Below are 23,036 nucleotides of genomic sequence, written 5' to 3' on the forward strand. Positions count from 1 at the left end.
TTTTCAATTTACAATTGAAATTTGACGTAGAACACCATTACCGTGAAATATTGATAACGGTCGAGTGTGCTAATTTTGACTTTGATTTTGAAGTCTTTCCCGACGGTAAAATTTTTTTATTTTCTGATGTTTTTCAGATGAAATACTATGTGATATGACTCTTAAATTTTTTGAGAAACAAACCATAGGATCATTTTCAATTTACAGTTAAAATTTGACGTGGAATTTCATTACCGCGAAATATTGAAAACGGTTGAGTGTGCTCATTTTGACTTTAATTTTACAGTCTTTCCCGACGGTAGAATTTTTTTATTTTTTAATGTTTTCTATATTAATTAGTATGTAATGTGACTATTCAATTTTTTAAGGAACAAACCATAGGATCATTTTCAATTTACAATTGAAATTTGACGTAGAACACTATTACCGTGAAATATTGATAACGGTCGAGTGTGCTAATTTTGACTTTAATTTTAAAGTCTTTCCCGACGGTAAAATTTTTTTATTTTTTGATATATTTTAGATAAAATACTGTGCAATATGACTTCTAAATTTTTCGAGAAACAAACCATAGGATCATTTTCAATTTACAATTAAAATTTGACGTGGAACACCATTACCGCGAAATATTGATAACGGTCGAGTGTGCTAATTTTGACTTTAATTTTAAAGTCTTTCCCGACAGTAGAATTTATTTAGTTTTTCAATATTTTTCAGATGAAATACTATGTAATATGACTATTCAATTTTTTGAGGAACAAATCATAGAATCACTTTCAATTTACAATTAAAATTTGACGTGGAACACCATTACCGCGAAATATTGAAAACGGTTGAGTGTGCTAATTTTGACTTTAATTTTAAAGTCTTTCCCGACGGTAAAATTTTTTCATTTTTTAATAAATTTTAGATGAAATACTATGTAATATGACTATTCAATTTTTTGAGCAACAAACCATAGGATCATTTACAATTGAAATTTGACGTGGAACACCATTACCGCGAAATATTGATAACTGTCGAGTGTGCTAATTTTGATTTTAAATTTGAAGTCTTTCTCTACGGTAAAATTTTTTGAAATTTGTAAGATCATATACTGTATATTATGATAATTTAATTCCGTGGTAAACATTTCGTTGATTTCTTTTCGATGAACTGTTGAATTTTGACATCAAAAGCCTTCTAGACAATGTGTACCTGCTGGTGAAATGTTTTCATCATGTTTATTCTTTATTGTACAAGATGTATTTGTGCAAATCAATTATGGTTTATTCATAACTACATTTTTCTTCCTAAAAAGAACAGACACTTAGCTTAGATTTCAATTTTCTTATTTTTAAGTTTCGACGGTCAATTCAGGCTTGTTTACCGTCATATCTGGTAACACTGGTTAGAGATATTATTGTTCAGTTGATTTTGAATCATTTTCCCGGCATTTGTGGCCATTTTGTGCTATCAATTGCCGGACTCTGAGAGGTTCTGGTGCTGAGGTAAACGTGGATATATGTAATTTAGTTATCTGTGAGCGTTTAGGATGCCTTATCTTACCGTATAACAGTGTCAGAACGCCAGCCCACACTCGTGTGACGCTAGCCCACACTCGTAGGATGCCAGCCCACACTCGTGTGACGCTAGCCCACACTCGTGAGACGCTAGCCCACACTCGTTTTTGACAGGCCATACTAGGGGTAACTGGTCCGTGCTTGGTATTGCATTTGTGCTGTGTATATCCAATATGGTCTCTATATTGTCATAGCCACCAAGTTTTTATGTATTAACGTTTATAAAGTGGTAAAATAGTTGGTTAACCCCTTGACGTCAGGCTGAGTGTGGGCTGAGCGAGTGTGGACTGGGGTAACTTTGGTTCAAAATACCTATGCCTATGTATCACTGTATCAAAACACGCTTCCAGACTGCTTCTTTTCTTTTTTATCAGGTGAATATATTTATATAACATTACAGTATATTAGCATAATATACTATATAAACGGGAGTCAAAATCTTTGCAACCTCAGCTTTTTCATTCTAGGGAATTTATTGACTTGTCTGGATTTACCAAGGAAATTTGGAATTATTTGTGATGGTTTATTTGTAGAATTAGTAAGATGCTGCACAATAAGAAGATTGTAGCTGTAGTTATACTGATATGTGGTGAGTGTTATGTTTTATATTATAACCTCAATTTATGACAGTATTAAGGGTCATTCCAAGCAGCTGTGGGATTGAAATATTTTTTAAAAGTGTAGTGACATTAATGATTGTTTTGCGTTTTTTTATGGAAAAGGATTCTTGAATGTCATTAGATTGCATTTATTTTATCAAGAAGGTTAAATTTCACCCATCTTGAAGTGGTTTGCACAAAGTGGACTGAAGTGTAGAAATTTTAATGTAACTGGCATGTTTTGTGATGACTCATAACACGAAGTTTCTGATTGTTGGATACACTCATTTAGTTTTAAATAGATGCATTGGACTTGTCACGTCCCAGTGTAGGCAATTTCTTTTCATTTATCGTGTCATATTTCCTCGTTTTGAATAGTATCATTGAAAATTTCCCTGTAGGGTCACAAAAAAGTGTTTTAGTTTTAGCAATGTAGATTTCAGTATTTTACAAAGAAAAATTTTGGAATGGAATCCTTCGTTCACCTTCTTTGTGTGTCAGGCAAACTAATTAACTTTGCTCATTAGTTAATGTTAACTGGCATTTCAAATTTGTCCCCCAGGGCCGCACTTTTGACATGTCCCGTAGAGTCACAAAAAATCCAGGAACTGTAATTTTCAGTTTTGGATGAGCCATCTCTATGCTGTTACGTGCAGAATATGTGATGTGAAAGTGGACTGCAGTGTTTAGAACAGTCGTTATGAAATAATTGTAGCAGTATAACAGCATTTTTCGAGAGTCATAGTCTGTAGGTCCCTCTGGTGGTGTCATATCTTGCACAGGTGCATTTACTTGATTTTGTACTTTTGTAGTTACTAGTATCACATCCTGTAGTTTCAAATACAATATGCACATTGTTGGCATTATATTTACTATGTACTTACTAGGTAAGTCTTGTGTGGAATTTTTATGCAGTTTTTTCCAACCAAAATATAGCAACTCATTTGACAATATTACAAAACATATTGCTGGCAATGTAAAAATATATTGCATCTCACAACATGCAAAATTTTTGGAATTGTCCTGGGGAGACACCTAGAATAGTCCAGAGTATGTGTGTGGTATGAGATCTCAACGTCATATAACTACTTTGAAAAATCAATTTAGCGTAGAAAGAAAGTGCTTCAAAATAGGGCTGTTAGAATTCTATATTTACCTTGTTTATCTCAATCCAAAACTCAAAATTGCTCATTAAGTGAGGGAGTAAAAATATGGGATGATATGCCAAATGAGGTGAAAATCATGTCTCACCAAAGCTTCAAAGCAAATTTATTGTCTCAGTATTTTCTTAGGCATTAACCTTTTTGTGATGTTTCTGCCCAACCATTTAATATTTTGCCACACCTGGTTCTTTATTTTGTTGCTAATTCATTCATATTTATTCTTAGTACCGCATCCAGTGCATCTGTTTTGTCGGCAATCTCCTTGATGCTTATTTATTTTCAATTCATGTCAGAAAATGTTTTGGTGGAACAAATATACATAATTTTTATTCCCTTTCCCTGTACGAGAGATATCAGTACCAGGGACGATTCTGGCTCGAATGATTTTTTTTCATATTGGCTGAAAAATAATGTCTCTCCGTTAACAAATCAAATTAATTAACTGCGTTTCTTTTCGGTCTAGCGTTCTGTAACCTGATATACTAGCATAGTTAATAAGTTCTAACACTTTTATCATCAGACCACCGCGACCTATATAAGAGGTTAGAAGGTAATTATTTCCCTAAAGGTCCAGACTTTTTTTTGGTTTAGTGTATACTATCTAATTTGTTAGACCAGGGCTACTCAACTATTTTTACCAAAGGTCTGTACACAAAAATTGAAAATTGCCGCGGTCCATTCTAAATGCGTCATTCTAAAAATTATATTTTAACTCTGCGAACATAACTTTAAATGCATCGTTTAACAACAAAATAGAAGAACGATGCCCATTATCACGCATTGGTAAAGGTATGACAAGGCTTTAGTTGTCAAGCTAGCTGACCGCTGACTTTGCTGAATAAATGTGGAATATTCTATTGGTTGCGGGGAAGGCGAGTTTTCTTTCTAATCAACATCAAGATATACCACGATGTCCATATTCATGATTCGACCTCACGTGCAATAACAAATATACCGATATTTGTCCGTTGTTGGAGAAATAAAGTATATTTTTTTTTGTTTTTTGCCAAGTATTTCACCCTTGGTTCTAGGTAGTACGAGCATACTGTACAACTGTTAGAGATTTTGCAAATTTGAGGTACTTGATCTATTTTTAAATTTTGAAAATACAACCTAAAACTAATGAATGGCATGCCCATTATTCCCCATGATGTCTAAAAATCTGTAAAACAGTGTGTCCGACCGCTAAACTTTAGTTTTTACGCCATCACCATTGACACCTTGCTGAAATGCTAGGGAGCTAATCAAGTAAGTCGATTTTCGGTGAGACATATAATGCTATTGCGTCTCAAATATTATTCAGTGGTTTAGCGAAAAATGCATTGCATCACAACTGTAAAATATTTAAAAAAAGATGATTTCAAAATCAAGAAGCAGCTGCGGTCCAAATTTGATAATCGAAAGGTCCAGATTCGGACCGCGGCCCCCAGTTGAGTAGCCCCGTGTTAGACTGTGATTGTGGTGGACATGGGGTTTAAACCCAAGATGTTTAACCTACGATGCCAGTATGTCACATTTAAGTCCAATTCTTTAACCACTAGGCCATCGTGTGTACTTCAGTAAATTTCACTATTCCTTTTATTCAAAGCTGTTTGCCTGACAACTTCACAAGATTGTCAAGCAAGGGATGAGGCCGCTGCTATAGCAGAAGATCCGACCAGAGAGTGCAGAAAAGAATGTTTAATAAATGCGGATTGTACAGGCAACAAGTCTTGCCTGTGCGATGATAAGTGTGGATTGTCATGTTATAACCCCGGTAGGTATACTAGTTAATAACTATGTTAATAATAATAAATATGACTCGGATCTGATATAGCACGAACCAGGGATGGCCATTTCCGAATACTAAACTATTCCGAATACATTCTAAAATAATATTTCTAAATCTGGAATTCCGAATACATTCTAAAATCAGACCTGACACATTTTTGTTTTAGTTTATTAAAACCCAATAAAATAGGGAATAAGCTTCAATAGAAATATCAGAATGAAGCCACAAACCGACAGTATCTGTACACAAAATAATTGATAGTTTATAGCTATCGAAAAAAAAACTATAGCAAATTATGACACAGTAAATTTATTGAAATTGTACACTTTGTACAATTGACCATATGAAGGAGTTCTCTGACGCTTTCTGTCATTGGTACCATGATATTACAATAATAGTCAACTCTATTCACAAAAGTACTACTTGTATTCGGATAATTTTGTATCAATCAAGTATCCATTATGCCTTTACAAATTCTAATATATAAGCCTAGAGTATTCTACTACCCACCAGCATATTTGTATATTAATTTATGTGAACCATATTGTTATCATGTGTAGCATATTGTTATGTCTGAAATTGGCAATAAATTAGAGAATAGATGACCACCACTGCAGAACTTACACCTACCCATGCATGAATTTTATGTTCTTATTGGCTGCCAACAACTTAGAAATAATGCAAATGCTGACAACAACAATCTGTACAAACAAAAAATCTCGGCGCTGTGTTTATTCACATATAGTTTGTCCAATATTTTAGACCCATATGTTTCAGTCTCTTTACACAACTTGATGTAAAGTAAGCGAACAAATTAGTTACCTCCATATTGGTACACATACTTCTTGAGCGCCCATATTTTAATATTTGATTCACTATTCCCTTATTCAAAATATTTTGCCCTGCCCCCAAAATCATTTAATGAAAAATTGTCATTTGTTCAGATGCTGAATGTCCTGACCTAACCGGCACCTTGGCTAATGGAGTCGTATCGATGCCAGATGGCCGCAAATATGGCGCTAAAGCCAAGCATACTTGCAATGGTGGATATTACAGAGTAGGGATAGAAAAAAGAATTTGTAGATCTACAAGGAAATGGAGCCACGTTCAAACTAATTGCACAAGTGAGTATTTTTTGTGTAAATTTTACTATCGCACATTCTCGCATACAAGCTGACCATCAATAAAATGAAGAATTTATAAAAACTCGCATAGAAGCCGACCCTACAAATCATAACACACCGTATTAGTTGTAGCTGTTGGAATTAAGTTAGCATAATGTCATTTTGTTTAAGTGCGATCAGAGTTATGCGTGTATAAGTCGATACCTTGGCAACATCTTTTTGAGTTTTAAATTTGGCTTATATACAAGGATATACGATACTTCAAATTTCTAGAACTTGTTTCTCCAAAGAATTTTTAGTTGTTGTAATCTGTTGGCTATAAGCTCTTATCCCTGAGTCCGGTATTTCTCGATTCTCATTTTTTGTAATTGCTAGTTTTCACCACCGAAAGGAATCTTAGATAATATCACAAAGCTGTCATTAAAAATTTCAAGCGTCATAAATTTTTTTTTTTTTAATTATATGAACACTGTAGCGAAAGTGTCAATGACCATACCTTGAGTCTATTTAACAGTTCAATTTTAGCGAAATCATAACAAGGATAGAATAAGTCGGATACATTATGTGGTTTTATTCTATAACATTTATGTTTACACCGCATTTAAGTTTTGGCAACTTTTGAATTACCGTTTAATGTGTTTGTCTCATGTGTTTCAGTCATAGGTTTCAGTCCCTTTACACAACTTGATGTAAAGTAGGCGAACAAAATTAGTTACCTCCATATTGGTACATACACTTCTGGAGCGCCTAGACTTCAGTCGAACATATGGTAATTCAACTGTGACTAGAGAATGCTTGTTTCAGGAAGTGTGACTTAAGTCAGAGGAAAAGCAAAACAATAAAATTTCTGGGAGTGTAATACGTTTGAACTATTCAATGTAGCCTTTACATTCTTGCTACAGTATCCTATCTGCAATAATGACACCACTAGGTGAGAAAACTGATGAGACTGGCTAACTTAATCATATAGCGAACCACGGCTTCTCATCTGGTTACCAGTCTACGTCAGGTATGGGGTTAGTTAGTCAGTTATTTGTTTCCAGATGTATGGACTTGATGGTGGAAGAAGCCATAGTCAACCAGCAGTTACATGAACCACCCTGCAGCGGCGAAAAGTCCAGCAATCCTCTCGCACATAATTATTCCCACATTGGATTCGAACCTACGTACCCACGCAGGGTAATAAGAGGTGCGGTGGCGAGCGTATTCCTAGCGCTTAGCACAATGTGCGTCACTGCCGAGTCACTCACAGTTATGCAGATGGATAGGAGAATCAGTTAGATGTATGCAATGTTATTAAATCACTCAATGATAATATTTTTGCGAATTGAACTAAAATCAAAAATTTGTAATAGTTAATTTAAGTAGTTTTGCATGTATACACTGTAAATAATGAAAATTGATAAAATCAATGTCTATCTTATTAAAAATTCAGTATCAGCGGATTCAAATTTCCATCAATGCACAATTTGACTATTGAACATAATATGGCCCAATTAATAAGAATGCAATATCATTTTTACAAAATTTCGTTTTAGATTGTATTTAAAGAGTGAGTTATTCCTTGCAAATGATTAAAAATTAATCAAATAAATGATTATCTGAACTCTTTTTCAATATTTAAATATGATTTGTATGAATTCACAATGGTCTGTACAAAGTCCACTATTGAACAAAAGTAGGCTATAAGTTTATTTCAACTCCATAATCAGCATAATAGACGATAAAATAATTGATAAAAACAAATAAATAAAAACTGATTATGAAATCCAAAGCACAAACAAAACCTTATTAAGTAAGGCTTATAGTAGTGTACAGTATATTTAGAGTATTATATTCACTATTTCAGAATGTATTCGGAATAGTTTAATATTCGCCTTTGGCTAACACTTTTATTATTTCCTTGTTAGCATATGAAAAATAATTCCATTCTATATTTAGTCACTCCTTCACAATTCATTACACATTATGAGTAACAGCCATTACTAATAGGGAGTGTTTTGTCACATGATTTTGGTGTAAGTGTAAAAAAAAATGAGTTCATTTCAAACTCTGTGTGTACAAGGGCCCACCATAGCTATTAATATTTAATGAGGGAATTTATTTGCTGAGTTGGCCATGCAGCTGTCTGCTACAATTTTATGACCTTGAGCAGAGCTTGAAATGAGCATGAAATTCTGGTGTATATTTGAATCACCATAAATGATATATTTCCCACTGGCAAAACTCAATAGTTTACTAATCTAAATCCACATTAATGGAATAGGTTATTGGTTTTGTTTTGAATACAAGGAAATAGTTTTTATAAATTTATTGACATCTTGAAATTAGGACACATTTTGGGTATATTATGAAATGAGACCTGAAAATGAAATAACACATTCTTAATTATTTTGAAATAGGACATATTCGTTGTAAGAAACTTAGTAATAATTTAATTCTGATATTTTATATTTGAAAAACATTTTTTGGAATGTTGAGTCATAAATTAGTTTTGGCGGTCTTTGACATAAACCAGCCAGACATAATTATATTTATATACATTTATTGAGATTTAATATTGTGAGCTGTTATTGTAAACATGACACACTACAATGATAAAAGATCAAGTTTTATTTATTGAAAATTATTTCGCTAAGATTTTAGCGTGTATTGTGAATACAACAGACTATAAATATCCGTAATAAAAACCATAGAAATAGCTTTGGGTTGTGCTTTCAAGTTGAAAGTTTCAATGTCCTAGGCTTGTACCGACTGAGGCTTTTATCTATTGATGCCTAGAGGCTTATAAACTCTTCTTTTGTAGCCTATTCAAGCTGGGCAGATAAAACTGCAGTGTTGTCTAAAAAAAATCTTGAAGCAAATACGTATTTCTAGCTTCCTATATAAGCTTGTTACAGACTGTATTGAACAAACGTCGAAACAGCTCGCTCAATTGAACATTCAACACAGTAAAACGAAATTACGGTAGCTCATTCCACATTTTGAGCTTTTGTGAAAATCGCATTTCGTTATTTTCACTTTGAACAACCAAACCTTAAAATAGACATAAAGCATTATCTAAAATCAAAACTAAAACAGCTACAGCTTTAAAACTCGGATCAAAAGATGGCCTTGGTTTTGTAATGACAGATAATAAAAAATTCAATTTCAAGATTGTGACACAGCTAATTTGGTTTTACTTTGGCGATCTGATCATTTAATATTTAGTGAGTAATAGCTCATTGATTACTAAGATATATTCATAAATTACTTTTATATTCACAACTAATAATTTTGTTTTTAAATGTATAAAATATTATTTGAGCCAATAAGTTGAAATTTGATAAGAATCTGTTTTATTAAAATTTAACACATTTGTGATATTTAATATTATCCATGTAGCGGCTTCAGGTTGAAATCATTGTAAACCGTTATGTCTGATCTTCCTTTTTTTAAATTTATTCAACGATTGAAGAGTTGGCGTCGATTGTTATTTTCCCAAAGACCACAGCAGTGACCCGCCAAGGCACGAACAAAATGAAAAAAATGCCAACATATCAGTGATGAAAATAGATAAAACCAACCTTGAATTAATCCAACAAAAACTGAACTATAATAATGTACCATCAATTGGGCAGTCAGGGCTGCGATCGCTCTTGTTCAAATTGTTAATTTCTGGGTCGGTATGGTCATTTTCGAAACCCCCAATCTTGGACGCATGTCCGCACTGCTGTGTACCGTTATTCATCTATTGGCTCTGACATTGTTTATGACATAACAATGCATTTGATGTTCATTTCTCGCAATGTTTTGTCTCTTTCGGAAGTGCATCTGCAGACTTTCAGAAGTTATACGAGAAATAGATGCTACCTTGCATTTTATTAGTTTCTCGCCTACTATGCTGTTAAGAAAACAAAATCTTTCAGACTTGAAATAAAAATCTAGAAATCTGAAATAACAATTGGGCAGTGTAAAAGTGCTTTAATGTGGTTGAAAGCTGATCAAAAAATATAACTTTATCAGAGTGGAATTCCCTTCAAACTCTTTGGAACCGTAAAATAGTTTGCATCATCCTAAACTTTTTGGTTATTCATTTGTGTGTTTCGTACTCTAATTTCATAAATCGAGTGCCATAAAAAGTCCCTGATAGAAGTGCTGCATAAGTAAAGCCCAAAACTACAACAGCACCAACAGAAGCTTATAAGATTTGTTTCAGAAGTTTTTTATAGATACAAACATTGAATGAAATTTTTGTGACCCACTCTCTTCTGTTCCGCGATAAAAATATAATTTTTAACCCATTCATAGAAAAAGGTTCATCTCTGGTATAGACTTTCGAAAAGCTGTGCAACTGGCCGTACAAAGTAAATTAAATAAGTGGTAGCCATGATTGGCAAACCCTTTAGTGTCGAATACCTTATGTAATATACCAACCCAACCCACATTCAAAGTTAATACAAATCATGCTTGAAAAGTATTGCGAAAAATGAGTTGACCCAAGAAAAAATGAAATAAGACAGCCCCCCAAAATCATCAAAAAAATTCGGTCTAGAAACACGATCATTCATCTGTAACTGATGACATCACTGGTTATGCTCAGCCATCTGGGGAAATGCCAGTTGCCAGAAATCTAAAAAAATTCAGTTTGCACCAGGTACTTCATATGTTAGCATGTTTTATACACAAAAATAATATTGCCCACAGCTTTCATTGTGTATTTTGGCCCATTGGTACATAAAGTTTGCTGACCATTGTTTTAGATCTTAAAACTGGTTGAAACCGAAAGTCGTTTGAACTTTTATTGATTCAGTTGAGCAAACAACGATGATTTTGTGTTGTATGGATAGTGCTGGAGTGTGTTTGATAATAAGATGTGCAGTCAGCCATGATGGACGAGAAAATCACATATTTATTAAGTTTTCGATTGTTATACAGGGTACCCATAAAGTACCTTTACAATTTCAGTTTTCTTGTAAAGTCAATTCTCAATAAATCTTGACCAGGTTTGTTGTTTTGTAATCAGTAATTGTTTGTTAAATAATAATATACACGATTTTCAGAAAACTTTTCTTGGTGGACGAATGCATTCCAAACGGATTGCGCCAACGATTTTTATTTCATTTAGTACATCTGTAAGGGCCTAAACAATATATAGTATCGATAAATTCCATTTGCAATTTAAATATTTTAAGACTTTATGGACACCGTATATAATATAATGAGGGTGCTCCCGAAGTATGCGAACCAAGATGGCGGACATCGGAATGTAATATGTGTACTAGGTTAGGAGCTTAATTGCGTCTTATAAGTTTATCATTCGTGCGGCGGTGTGGCTCATCGGGCTAAGCCGAGAGGCCGTGGTTCGCCATATGGATAAGCCATCTTATCGGTTTTCCTCTCCCCCGGGATGAATATGTAAATCCTATCCTCCTATCCTATCCTATAGGTTGTTATGTAATTTGGTCTCTCCTGCACCTATGAGATTTGTCTGTAATAGACATTTGAAATGACTTTGTTTTGTATTGATAAGAAAAAGTTTGATAAAGAATAGGCATTCAGATGTGATGGACGAGAAAAGCTGAATTTTAAAAAATTTCTGTTTGCCGGACAGGGATATTCATGCCCTTATTATACAAAGAGTGTTTGTACCTTTGAGATAGTGGTTCAATTGCGTTGATTTCTCCTTCCCTGATGAAGTTTGTCTGTAATAGAGATTTTAAATGACTTTACATTGTATGAACAGGAATAACAGGAATACTTTTGAAAACTGCTGAATTTTATTACTCTGCGTGGGCTTGCAGGTTCGAATCCCATGCAGGGATGGTTATGTGCGAGAGGATTGCTGGACTCCTTGTCGTCGTTGGATGGTTCACGTAACCGCTGGTCGGTTACGGCTTCCTCCACCACCAAGTCCATGCTTCCGAAAAACAAACAATATAACTAATCTCATACCCGACTTGGAATGGTAACCAGACAAGATGCCGTGGTTCGCCATATGGTTAAACCGTCTTCGAATGGATGAATGATGAATCACATTTTATCATTGTGATTCACATTGTGAATTATATTCGTGTAACGTTATAATATAATTTATTCTACACATAAATTCTTTTGCGTAAAGAACATACATGGTATGGAATTTGTAGCCTGCAATTTCTATCTCCCAGGGACCTGTCTTATACCCTGAGTTAGGTGGAAAGCATTTCAACTGGAATGTTATTTTATCTTTCAGGAGGCTGTGATCTACCTCCCAGCGCTGATGGCGCCTATGCTGACACAGATCCTGACATTCTTGGCTATCAACCTGGACAAACGGTCACGTACAAATGCAACACAGGTACATATTTCGAGTTTTTTTTCTTAGAGATTTTCTTGAAGACATGTCATGACCACTCATACAGTATAACTCAAGTACCGTATTTGCTCGTTTTGTAGCCCGGGCCCATATTTTTTTAACCAAACTCACTAACTGGGCCCTCATTTAAACCGGCCCTTATTCAAGCACGGGCGCTTGAATTAGAAATGAACTACATGCGTGACTCAATCTGATCCAGCCTGTGTGATGTCATAATTGGAACAGTATTGAATGATCCGTGATGTTTGTCAAGTCACATATAGATAAGATCGATCGTTACAATAATTATTACATGGCAAATTATGTTACAAAAGCAAAAGTGGAAAACAATATGCCTCGTGCCAAAACTAAAAATATAACCGCAATCTCAACAAATTCATGAGCTAATATTAGCTAAAATATCCAAATTCGATTCAGGTTTGGTTGTTGCAACATCAGGCGGGCCAGATTGAATTACCCAACGGGCCGTATTTGGCTCGCGAGCCGTATTTTGCCCACGTCTGATCTATAATCTGTGTCACTAAATCCATCAATTTTTAATAAAGGGTACGAGGGACAGAAAATGCTGCCTGAAGCATATTAAATGATTTTCACTTCGAACAAGGCTTTGTATAAGACGCCACTGATATATAATGAGCTAATGTTTTAATAAAATGCCAGAAATCTTTCCGGGCAATATCTGCATAATTTATTACTTATCGATTTTAATCGTATTTGGTATTAAGGTATTTGTCTGTCTGTAAGTCTGTTAGATGCACGCGATATCTCACGAAAGCGAGATTGAATCTGCTCCAGATTTTGCATGTGCATTCATCATATCTCGGACCAGAAGCCTATTGATTTTGGGCGAATTATGTCATATAATTAGCGAGTTATCGTTAGTGATGGGACACAAGGTGTCACTATGGAATAAGAGCGCTGGGGGGATCCCCTAACTTTCGATCGATAAGTCTTCGGTTTCTGACCAATATTCTCGTTACACTCTTGGTCCCTATCACTAAATCAATCTCTTTTTAAAGGTTACGAGGGGGCAGGGAACTTTATGATCAATTGTCAAACTGATTATGAGTGGTCGCCTATCAATTTTTATTGCCAAAGAAAGAATTGTGGAGCCCCTGAAACAATTTCTAATGGTGCCTACACAGGAACGAGTTTCTTATTCGGCGATTCTATTACTTATTATTGTAACACAGGTGAGGATTCATCTTATTTCAATAGGCCTACATTTCATTTTTCACTCCTTCACTGGCATTAAATGTATCTTTATTGTATTTCTGGCAACTAGCATTTTCTCAGATGGCTGAGCATGATCTGTGATGTCATCAGTCACAGATGACTGATCATGACCAACCAGCTGTGAAGGTGAAGTAGTCTTGTGCTCTTATGTAATTGAGAGCTCATTCCTGTTGATGTGTCTTGGGACTCGTTGGGAGTTAGTTGATTATGTTTATGGGCATTTACTAATTTACATTTATACTGAGTTAACACCCAGTCCAAAATGACAGAATGTTAAAAGAAGTAATTTCTCATAATTTGGCATTAGAAATTTGGTTTTACTGCAGATTCTGCTTTTCTGATAGACTTTGCCTTTTCAACTTCTTGTTACTGGATGCGTACTTCCTGCCATAGTTTCTTTGAAAAAATTACAGCCCGACATGATTGTGTTCATCATTGTTTTAGACAGGAATTTCTGATGAGTCATAATTTGCATGATGATTTTGCTGAGTATTAAATTTATTTATGGTTGAATTGAAACTGAATTTACTTATAAATTTATCTACCACTAATAAATAGATTTTCATGATAAGCTTGCACAGCTATGATATATTAAGCTTGAACAAAAGTACCCGATATTATAGTGTTTACATATTTATCCCGGGAGAGAGAAAAGAGATAAGACGCCTATCAATCATATGGAAAACCACGGCCCGTCGTCCGGTTACCAGTCTATGTAGGGTATTAAATTAGTTAGGTATTTTGTTTTCGGAAGCATTGACTTGATGGTGGAGGAAGCTGTAATCGACCAGTGTTCATGATTGTTTCAGAACTGCTGGATTAGAAACTGGATAGGATTTCACTCAATATATTTTTACTCATACACAAAACTATTATTTTTCAGGATATGACATCTCGGGTACAGCGACTCGGAAATGCATGGCTGATGCAAAATGGTTACCTGAGGAAGCCCCGCCAACTTGCAAGAGTAAGTCCATGTTTGATGTGCTAATCTGGCAGGTCCTATGTTGCAGGTTCTTTTTAGACCACCCTAATAAATAGAATGGAATAGGCCAGCAGTCCCAAACTAAGGAATCTTGTTGGGTCGTGAAAAGATGTAGAAAGCTTTGATTAAATATACTGGTTATTAGGATCGGTGGCGACTCGAATACGTAAATCTTCCAAAAAAAACAAAAGAAATTGAATTTGAATTCTAATCTGTGAAAGTTTCCTTTTTATGATCTTCTCAAAGAAATAAAAATTTGCCACACAAAGAATGACCATGTGGGTCTTTTACGCATAGCAGTTTTGTACACTGTACAGCACTTCTTACCGTATTTCCCCAAAATTTAGACAGGATTAAGATTTATTGTCTTTTGAAAAATAACGCTATGTTTTTTTTGGAAGAGGTCTTTTGTGTTCATTTATCAAAAATAAAATTACATTGTAGAAAATCACGAGATTTTTTAATAAACATTATATTAAAACCAACATCCATTGGTTTTATTCTTATTTCCTATACAAAAATCATGTGACAAATATCATAATTGTGATCAGGCGCGCAGCCAGAATTTTTAAAAGGGGGGGGTTTCAAAATCGGAAATTACTAATGCCGTCTGTAACTGTCACCGCGATCACGTGCTCGTTAATAGAGCCGCCTTTTCAGCTTCTATCGCGTAAAATATTCAATTCATGACAACTACGAGATTCTAAAATGTCCTTACGTATATATTAATTTTATTGTCCCAAACGCAACTCGCGGTCTCGACTTTCTACGTCAAAATAGAAACATTACTGCCGTGGACATAAAACAATGAGATAAGCTGCCTGATATATTTAATTTTGATACGTATTTTTGCAATCTTATGACCTCGTTATCGCCTTTAGTAAAATCTCGATATCTGATATAAAATCACGTTTAGTACAATTTTACTTCATACAATGAAAATAGATATAAAGTATACCAGTAAATCAAAAATACAAATTCACCGCCTCGAAATCCACGCCGAACAGTCGCCGCGATTACGTCACTTGTTAAAAGAGCCGACTTTTCTAACGAAAAATGATTTTTCTCTTGCGCAAGGTAACCAATCCATGACCGATAAGGGCATATTTAAAATGTCCTGCTTTATTAATTTAAAATAAAGTGTGGTAAACTGCCCTATTATATATTGTTTTGATCCGTATTTTTTCTATTTTGCGAATTTGACAAATTTGAGATGTGCTTGTAACATTGACTCCGTTCAATCGCAATGCTGCCACTCCGATTATTTTTAAAGATAAAAGCTTTCGAAAAATCCGTAAATCTGCTGTAAATTCTCATGGAGTAAAATTTATTTCAGTAGAATAAAAATTGATGGATATACTTCAGATTAATTATCTTATATATCATCACTAACAGGGAAAAAATCGCGTTTTCAACCTTGTTTAATGATAACACTAAAATTTCCGACGACAATTTTAAAGTAATGGATCCCACCCACAATTAATCGTGTTTCGATTTTAATGGCGGTATGTTCCTAAACAGCGAGGAAACATAATGTGTGCCGTGGGCACACAAAATTTTGCGATTTTCAAAAGCGTTTTTAGACTAGAAAAGCGTTTTTAGACTGTCGCGGGACTCAACAAATCTTATAGCCTATTGTTCACAGTTTTGTTTTCAGTATTTCATATTGTCGATTTTCAGTCAAATTTAGATCGCTGGTTTACTCCTTCATTTGTCTTTAGAACCTCGCCGCCGATGAACGTATAATAACTCTCACCGAATTCACAATTCCTTGCAAAGTACAAAAATAAAATAATCATCATGTTTATCGTGGCACAAATTTGTGATTTAGAGAGAATAAATACCGACGTAAAGGCGTTTACGGCCTAAATAACACACTGATGAAAACAATCGGCGATTTTAGCAGAAGGCAATTGCACGCTTTTTCAGTTTTCACAATTCCGTGCGAGTACAAAAATAAAATAATTATAATTGTTCCCGTGGCACAAATTTGTGATTCAGAGAGAATAAATATCAACGAGAAGGCGCTTGCGGCCTAAATAACACGCCGTCTTGATGAAAACATACGGCGATTTTAGCAGAAAGCAATTGCATGCGTTATTGGCGCCTTTTTCTGTTTTCAAAAAAATTCAAAAGGGGGGGGGGGTTCGGGGTCGAGCGCTCTATCCCATACCATCCTGCACGCCGCTCTTTCTTGGCTCATTCGAGTTTACTGTCTTTCGCTCTTACAAGCCTTACCTAGGGTTAGGTTAGTATGCTTTCACGTGCAGTCACTCGACTCTTTTCGGCTCGGCTATTCTCGACGCCGATGCCGGCGACGCAGCACTCTCTCGCCCGCCACCGAGGGATTGAGCGCTCCATCCCATCCCGCACACCGTTCTTTCTTGGCTCATTCGAGTTTACTGTCTTTCGCTCCTGGCTGCGCCACTAATTGTGATTGTGACATCACACAATCTTGAATAGTGGTGTAATCTGCAACTTACCTCAGGTCGTTGAACCTTTCCTCTCCCACACATTTTAAAATTATTTTAAGGGTATAGAGTTTAATTAAAATCTTTTTTAAAATTCACATTAGGTCTTATTTTCAGGCCAGGTCTTATTTTCGTTTCCTCCATCAATGTTTTATTAAAGTTAAATGGGTCGCCATAAGCTGTGGTAATAAATAGTGGGTGCCAACTCTAAAAATTTTGGGAACCACTGGAATAGGCTATTCAGAGTTCTATAATATTGAATATCGTAACATTGTATTGGAAGGTGTCTTTCTGCGCACTTACACAAATATATTTCTCCTTGACTTATCCGTCTATGCTTTTGGGTTGTTGGGTGTGTATGTAATAATGCTGTAGAAAGAGTGAAAATAACTTGTCTAAGGGATTCTAAAGTCTCCCAAGACACTGACATATATATCTGTATATTTCTGTAAGACCAGATACTTTTGCTATGCTTATGTGCTGATAGAGTCGTATGCGTATGATACAATAATGTTATATATTAATGTAATGACAAACAGGGGGCCATGAGTTCTAAAAGCCCCTGGGAGGGGGCCACAAGCTATATAAAATGCTGGGGAACACTGTCATAATAGATGACTGTTCTATGGAATTCAAGAGTCCTGCCGCACACTAACACAAATACATGGTCAGACGAAACGTTGCAGAAATATACAGGGTGGCCCAAAAGTAGGTATACAGTTATTTTATTTATTTTTTATTACCTTTCAAGCAGCTAGAAAACTATTGTAAAGTTCACACGTTAGATTTATTATCTAAAAAAATAAGCAATTTTCGTGGTACTTAACAAGTAACTTAAAGTGAACTGCAAGTAGCTTCAAAGCATATAAAATAGTTTAATATCTATATACCTACTTTTGGGCCACCCTGTATATTTCTGTAACGTTTCGTCTGACCATGGTGTGACTTCCCAAGAAATTATCTTTACTCCTGCTACAGGATCCTTGCATTATACGCATACAGACCTCCAGCACAAGACCATAATAAAAAGATTCTTGGATTATATGCACACGGCTCCACCAGCGCATAAGCATAGGAGGATAAGTAGTTGGTCCTGCAAGAAATATATTTGTGCATCGAGATTCACGATTTACTTAGAATAGCATTCACTCTTGCTACAGCATCCTTGCATTATATGCACACGGGTCAACAAACACAAAAGTATTGCAAAAGGATAAGTTGTTGTCACCTCAGATATATACCTGTGCTAGCAGGCGCAGCCAGGATTTTCAAAAGGGGGGGGTTTCATAATCATAAATTCCCATTGCCGTCTGTAACAGTCTTCGCATTACGCGCTCGTTAAAGGGACGTCTTTTCAGCGTATAATGATTATTCTTGTCGCGTGAAATATTCAATCTCTGACAACTACAAAATTCTAAAATGTCTTTATATATTAGTTTAATTGTGTCCAACGTAACTCGCGGTTGCTTCTTCTTACGTCAAAATTAAAACATTAGTTCTCTGAAATGCTACGGCGATCGGTGGACATAAAAATATGAGATAAACGGTGTATTTAATTTTAATAGGAATTTTTGGAATCTTGCCAACTCGTTATCGCCGTTAGAAAAATCTCAATAACTGATATATAATCCCGAAAAGTACAATTTTATTTCGTACAATGAAAATGCATATGAAGTATATCGTTAAATCAAAAATACATATTCATCGCCGCGATTACGCCACTTGTTAAAAGAGCCGACGTTTACAACGAAAAAGGATTTTTCTGTTGTGCAAAGTAATCAATTCGTGACCGATAAGGGCATATTTAAAATGTCTTGCTTTATTAATTTAATTGTCTTCAATTTAACCAGCGTTTGCGTCGACAAAACAAAACCATTTTTTACATTTCACAATTTTAAAATACCTCGGCCGACATAAAAATAAAAATTTGTGGTAACTGCCCGTCGCCTATCATATATTGTTTTGATTCGTATTTTTTCTATTTTGCAAATTCGACAAATTTGAGATGTGCTTGTAACATTGACTCAGTTCAATCACAATGCTGACACTCCGATTATTTTTAAAGATAAAACCTCCTGAAAAAGCCGTAAATCTGCTGTAAATTCTCATTGAGTAAAATTTATTTCAGTACAATAAAAATTGATGGATATAGTTCGGATTAATTATCTTATATAACATCACAAACCGGGAAAAATTCGCGTTTTCAACCTTGTTTAATGATAACACGAAAATTTTCTACGACAATTTTAAAGTAATGGATGAAAGGCGAATCCCACCCACAATTAACCGTGTTTTGATTTTAGTGACGGTATGTTCCTGAACAGCGACCAAACATGTGCGCCGTAGGCACACGAAATTTTGCGATTTTGCGACTAGAAAAGCGTTTTTAGACTGTCGCGGGACTCAACAAAACTTATATTGTTTACGGTTTTATTTTCAGTATTTTATGATGCCGCTTTTCAATCAAATTTAGATCGCGGTTTTACTCCTTCTTTTGTCTGTAGAACCTCGCCACCGATGAACGTATAATAACTCACGAATTCACAATTCCGTGCAAAGTACCAAAATAAAATAATTATCATGTTTATCGTGTCACAAATTTATGATTTAGAAAGAATAAAAACTGAGGTAAGGGCGTTTACGGCCTAAATAACACGCTGATGAAAACATGGGCGATTTTAGCAGAAGGCAATTGCACTCTATTTCAGTTTTCACATTTCCGTGCGGGTACAAAAATGAAATAATTATCATTGTTCCCACGGCACAAATTTGTGATTTAAAGAGAACACCAATGTAAAGGGCGTTCACGGCATAAATAACATGCCGCGTTGATGAAAACGAACGGCGATTTTAGCAGAAGGCAATTGCACGTGTTATCGGCAACTTTTTCACTTTTCAGAAAAATCAAAAGGGGGGGTTCGGTAATCCCGTAGTATGTGTACTCGTTAGGGTTAGGCCATGATTTTATTTCGATTTTCCTTATTTTAGTTTTATTACGAGATCGAGACTGTCTGTGTTAGTCAAGTGAATATACCCCCTGCCCATAGGTTTTCGTCCTTGCACACAACTTGATATAAAGTAGGCAAAAAGAATTAGTTACCTCCTTATTGATACACATACTTCTGGAGTGCCGGAATTTCAAGGGAATTACTCATTTTAAACATCCAAGAGCCTGTGACCTTGCTCTGAACAAACTTTTATTAATGAATTTGTCTCCTTTGGGGGTCGTTTGCGTAAATATTTTGTTTGTGAAACAATTGAGAATGGAACAGTTCTTTGAACACAAACTGTGACTCATGCTGACATCACATAATTGTAGGAGACAAATTCTAATATTTGCTGTCTGATGCTTTTTGGTAGAGGAAATACATTGTGTTCGTAGAGTCATAAAGTTTTTCAAATTGAAAGAGTATTTATCGATATTGTATATTTTTTGTTCGCCCTTACAGCTATATTAAATGAAGGAAGCTTGTTGGAAAAAATAAAACAAACCTGGTTAAGATATATTGAGAACTGACTTCATACAAAGTGAAAATTGTAACAAGACTTTATGAACAGTGATGTCCAAAATTAATCAAATATTTTGGGGAAATCTGAATTAATAAATACATTTTTTTTTCAAATCTTTGATTTCGAGAATAACATAGAATAGTTACTTTTTAGTTGCATCCGAAAATTGGCTAATATTTTGCTAGCTATTCATGAGTCCCACCAGAAAGCAGCTGTATTTGTGTTGTAATGTCGTCTTATAAAAGCTGTTACAACTTTATCTATTATTTGAAAAACCACAACAATTCATTATAGTAATAATCCAAGCTATGTTCATAATATATCAAATTTCTGAGAATATAATTCCAAATACATATCTGTCAACTAGGTCATAAATTTCCTTGTCTTGGCAACGAAACTCGTTTCTATGTACTCAGGATACTTTACGCAACGAAATGACAAACATCACTATCAACGTCAATATTATGATTTATAAGGGCTGTTGCTTCTAAAGTCATTAAACAAATTCAGACTGTCATAACAAGTTTCGTCTGAGAAAACATTCTGAATCGCCAATAATATCTAGAGACGGTCATGAAAGAATAGTTCTAGAATATTTCTGAATAATAACCGTTGTTTTTTTAAGTTTTTGTTTGAATTCAGACTTTGAAAACAATTTTATCTGAGAAAACATTTTTAATTTCTAGTAATGTCTAGAGAGGCTTATTTCTGAATAGTTCCATAACTCTATCTTCGGATTGATCTAGACCAGTGGTTCCCAAACTTTTTAGAGTTGGGACTATTTATTACCACAGCTTATGGCGACCCATTTGACTTTTTATGACATAACACAGAACACAGCAATGGCTATATCTTATCTAAAGAAATGTAAATATCCAAAAAAAGGCAGGCAAGATCAAATCCAACAAATATTTCTATTTTCTAATTAGCTTCGCGCTCCCTCAAAAAATTATCTACACCCCCTTGTGGGGCGCGCCCACTGTTTGATAATCACTGATAATGTTTGTTTGAACTAAGATTGCACCACTTCTTCCTCGTTATACAAAATCAACACTCAATTCCACGAAATGTTGACTCAATAAATATCGTCCCTTGAGTGTTTACTAGTGTAAGTGCGCATGGTAGTTAAAAGCATTAGACTCAAGTATGTTGGTATTAAAAGTAGAAAAACTCTGGTTCGAATTTACTGCCCACGATCTCACCCCGGTTGCAGAAGCGTAGATTACATACCGGTACATATTTGATTATATTGAAACAATTCAAATATTATACCAGGGCTACTCAACTATTTTTACCGAAGATCCGCATACAAAACTTCAAAATTATTTGGGTCTTTCCAGAAATTATATTTCGGCATCCTTATATTCAAAACTATAAATGTCATTTTATAAAAGAAAACTTCAAAAAAGTGCTAATGCTTGAAAAAAAGAATTAGAATCGGTCCGAATCAAATACTCGAAAGGTGCGGATTCGGACCGCGGTCCACCAGTTGAGTAGCCCTGATATAGACTTTGGGGTTTGAATGGAAACCTGTGGAACCCATGAAACAACACTGAATAATATAGTCTGTATTCCTACCCTATTGAAAAACGCTCCTATGACTTATTTTATTTTTTATTACAGTACTCACTTGTCCAGCACCTAAAAGCTCCGGACAACGGGAGAGTATTTAAGATTTAATTCAATTCTGAATTCATCGAGTATTTGAAAATGGTCAGCCCTGTAATTTACCCACTAACGCTTTTACGACTTTTATACTTTTTGTTACAGTACGTACTTGTCAAGCACCCAAAGCTCCTAAAAACGGGACTGTGGACACATCGACCGCACCTGACTTGGAGTATAATCAGATTGTGACTTATAAATGCGACACAGGTTATAAAATGCAAGGCTCTAACACCGGAACTTGCGACGAAAATGGAAGCTGGGGGGCTGTACCAACATGTTTAGGTAAGTGTTTTTCAAACTGCTATGATCTTATCAAACTGTTTTTTTTTTCATTGTTTTACGTTGTTCTTTCCTGCAAATTACAAAATAAATGATGACGGTAATCTATGTCCTTTATTGAGAGTCAAGTCAAGTCAAGTTTATTTTTTCCAACCAGTAACTAAACAAAAAAAAAACATGCAAAAATATAGAGAAAAATTATATTTAAATTACTGGGGAAGGGAAGCCGCGGGGAACCAAAACTGGTTATCGAGCTGTTGAGACCCTTCATAGTTGGCAACCCTAGTACGCAGCAACAGTTTCGCCGAAAGCACATCGCAAGAGTGTACGA

The 23,036-nt window shown here is 35.1% G+C and overlaps 1 protein-coding gene across 18 annotated transcripts in view; it reads left to right on the forward strand.

The window, feature by feature from the left end:
• The first annotated feature begins 1,948 nt into the window (after nt 1-1,948).
• LOC120325662 (C4b-binding protein-like) overlaps nt 1,949-23,036 on the forward strand; it is a 52,474-nt gene continuing 31,386 nt past the window's right edge. For 8 of the 18 annotated variants that reach the window (XM_078115370.1, XM_078115373.1, XM_078115368.1 and 5 more), the window contains exons 1-7: nt 1,950-2,151; nt 4,913-5,080; nt 6,040-6,219; nt 12,434-12,538; nt 13,576-13,749; nt 14,676-14,759; nt 22,529-22,708. In XM_078115370.1, the coding sequence (XP_077971496.1) occupies nt 2,106-2,151; nt 4,913-5,080; nt 6,040-6,219; nt 12,434-12,538; nt 13,576-13,749; nt 14,676-14,759; nt 22,529-22,708 (937 nt within the window). In that variant the 5' untranslated portion in view covers nt 1,950-2,105. Of the gene's footprint in view, nt 2,152-4,912; nt 5,081-6,039; nt 6,220-12,433; nt 12,539-13,575; nt 13,750-14,675; nt 14,760-22,528; nt 22,709-23,036 lie in introns of all 18 variants that reach the window. The other 10 variants (XM_078115362.1, XM_078115366.1, XM_078115363.1 and 7 more) reach the window with 3 other exon arrangements.

The sequence above is a fragment of the Styela clava genome, chromosome 8, assembly GCF_964204865.1.
Source record: "Styela clava chromosome 8, kaStyClav1.hap1.2, whole genome shotgun sequence".
Classification (NCBI taxonomy): Eukaryota; Metazoa; Chordata; class Ascidiacea; order Stolidobranchia; family Styelidae; genus Styela; species Styela clava.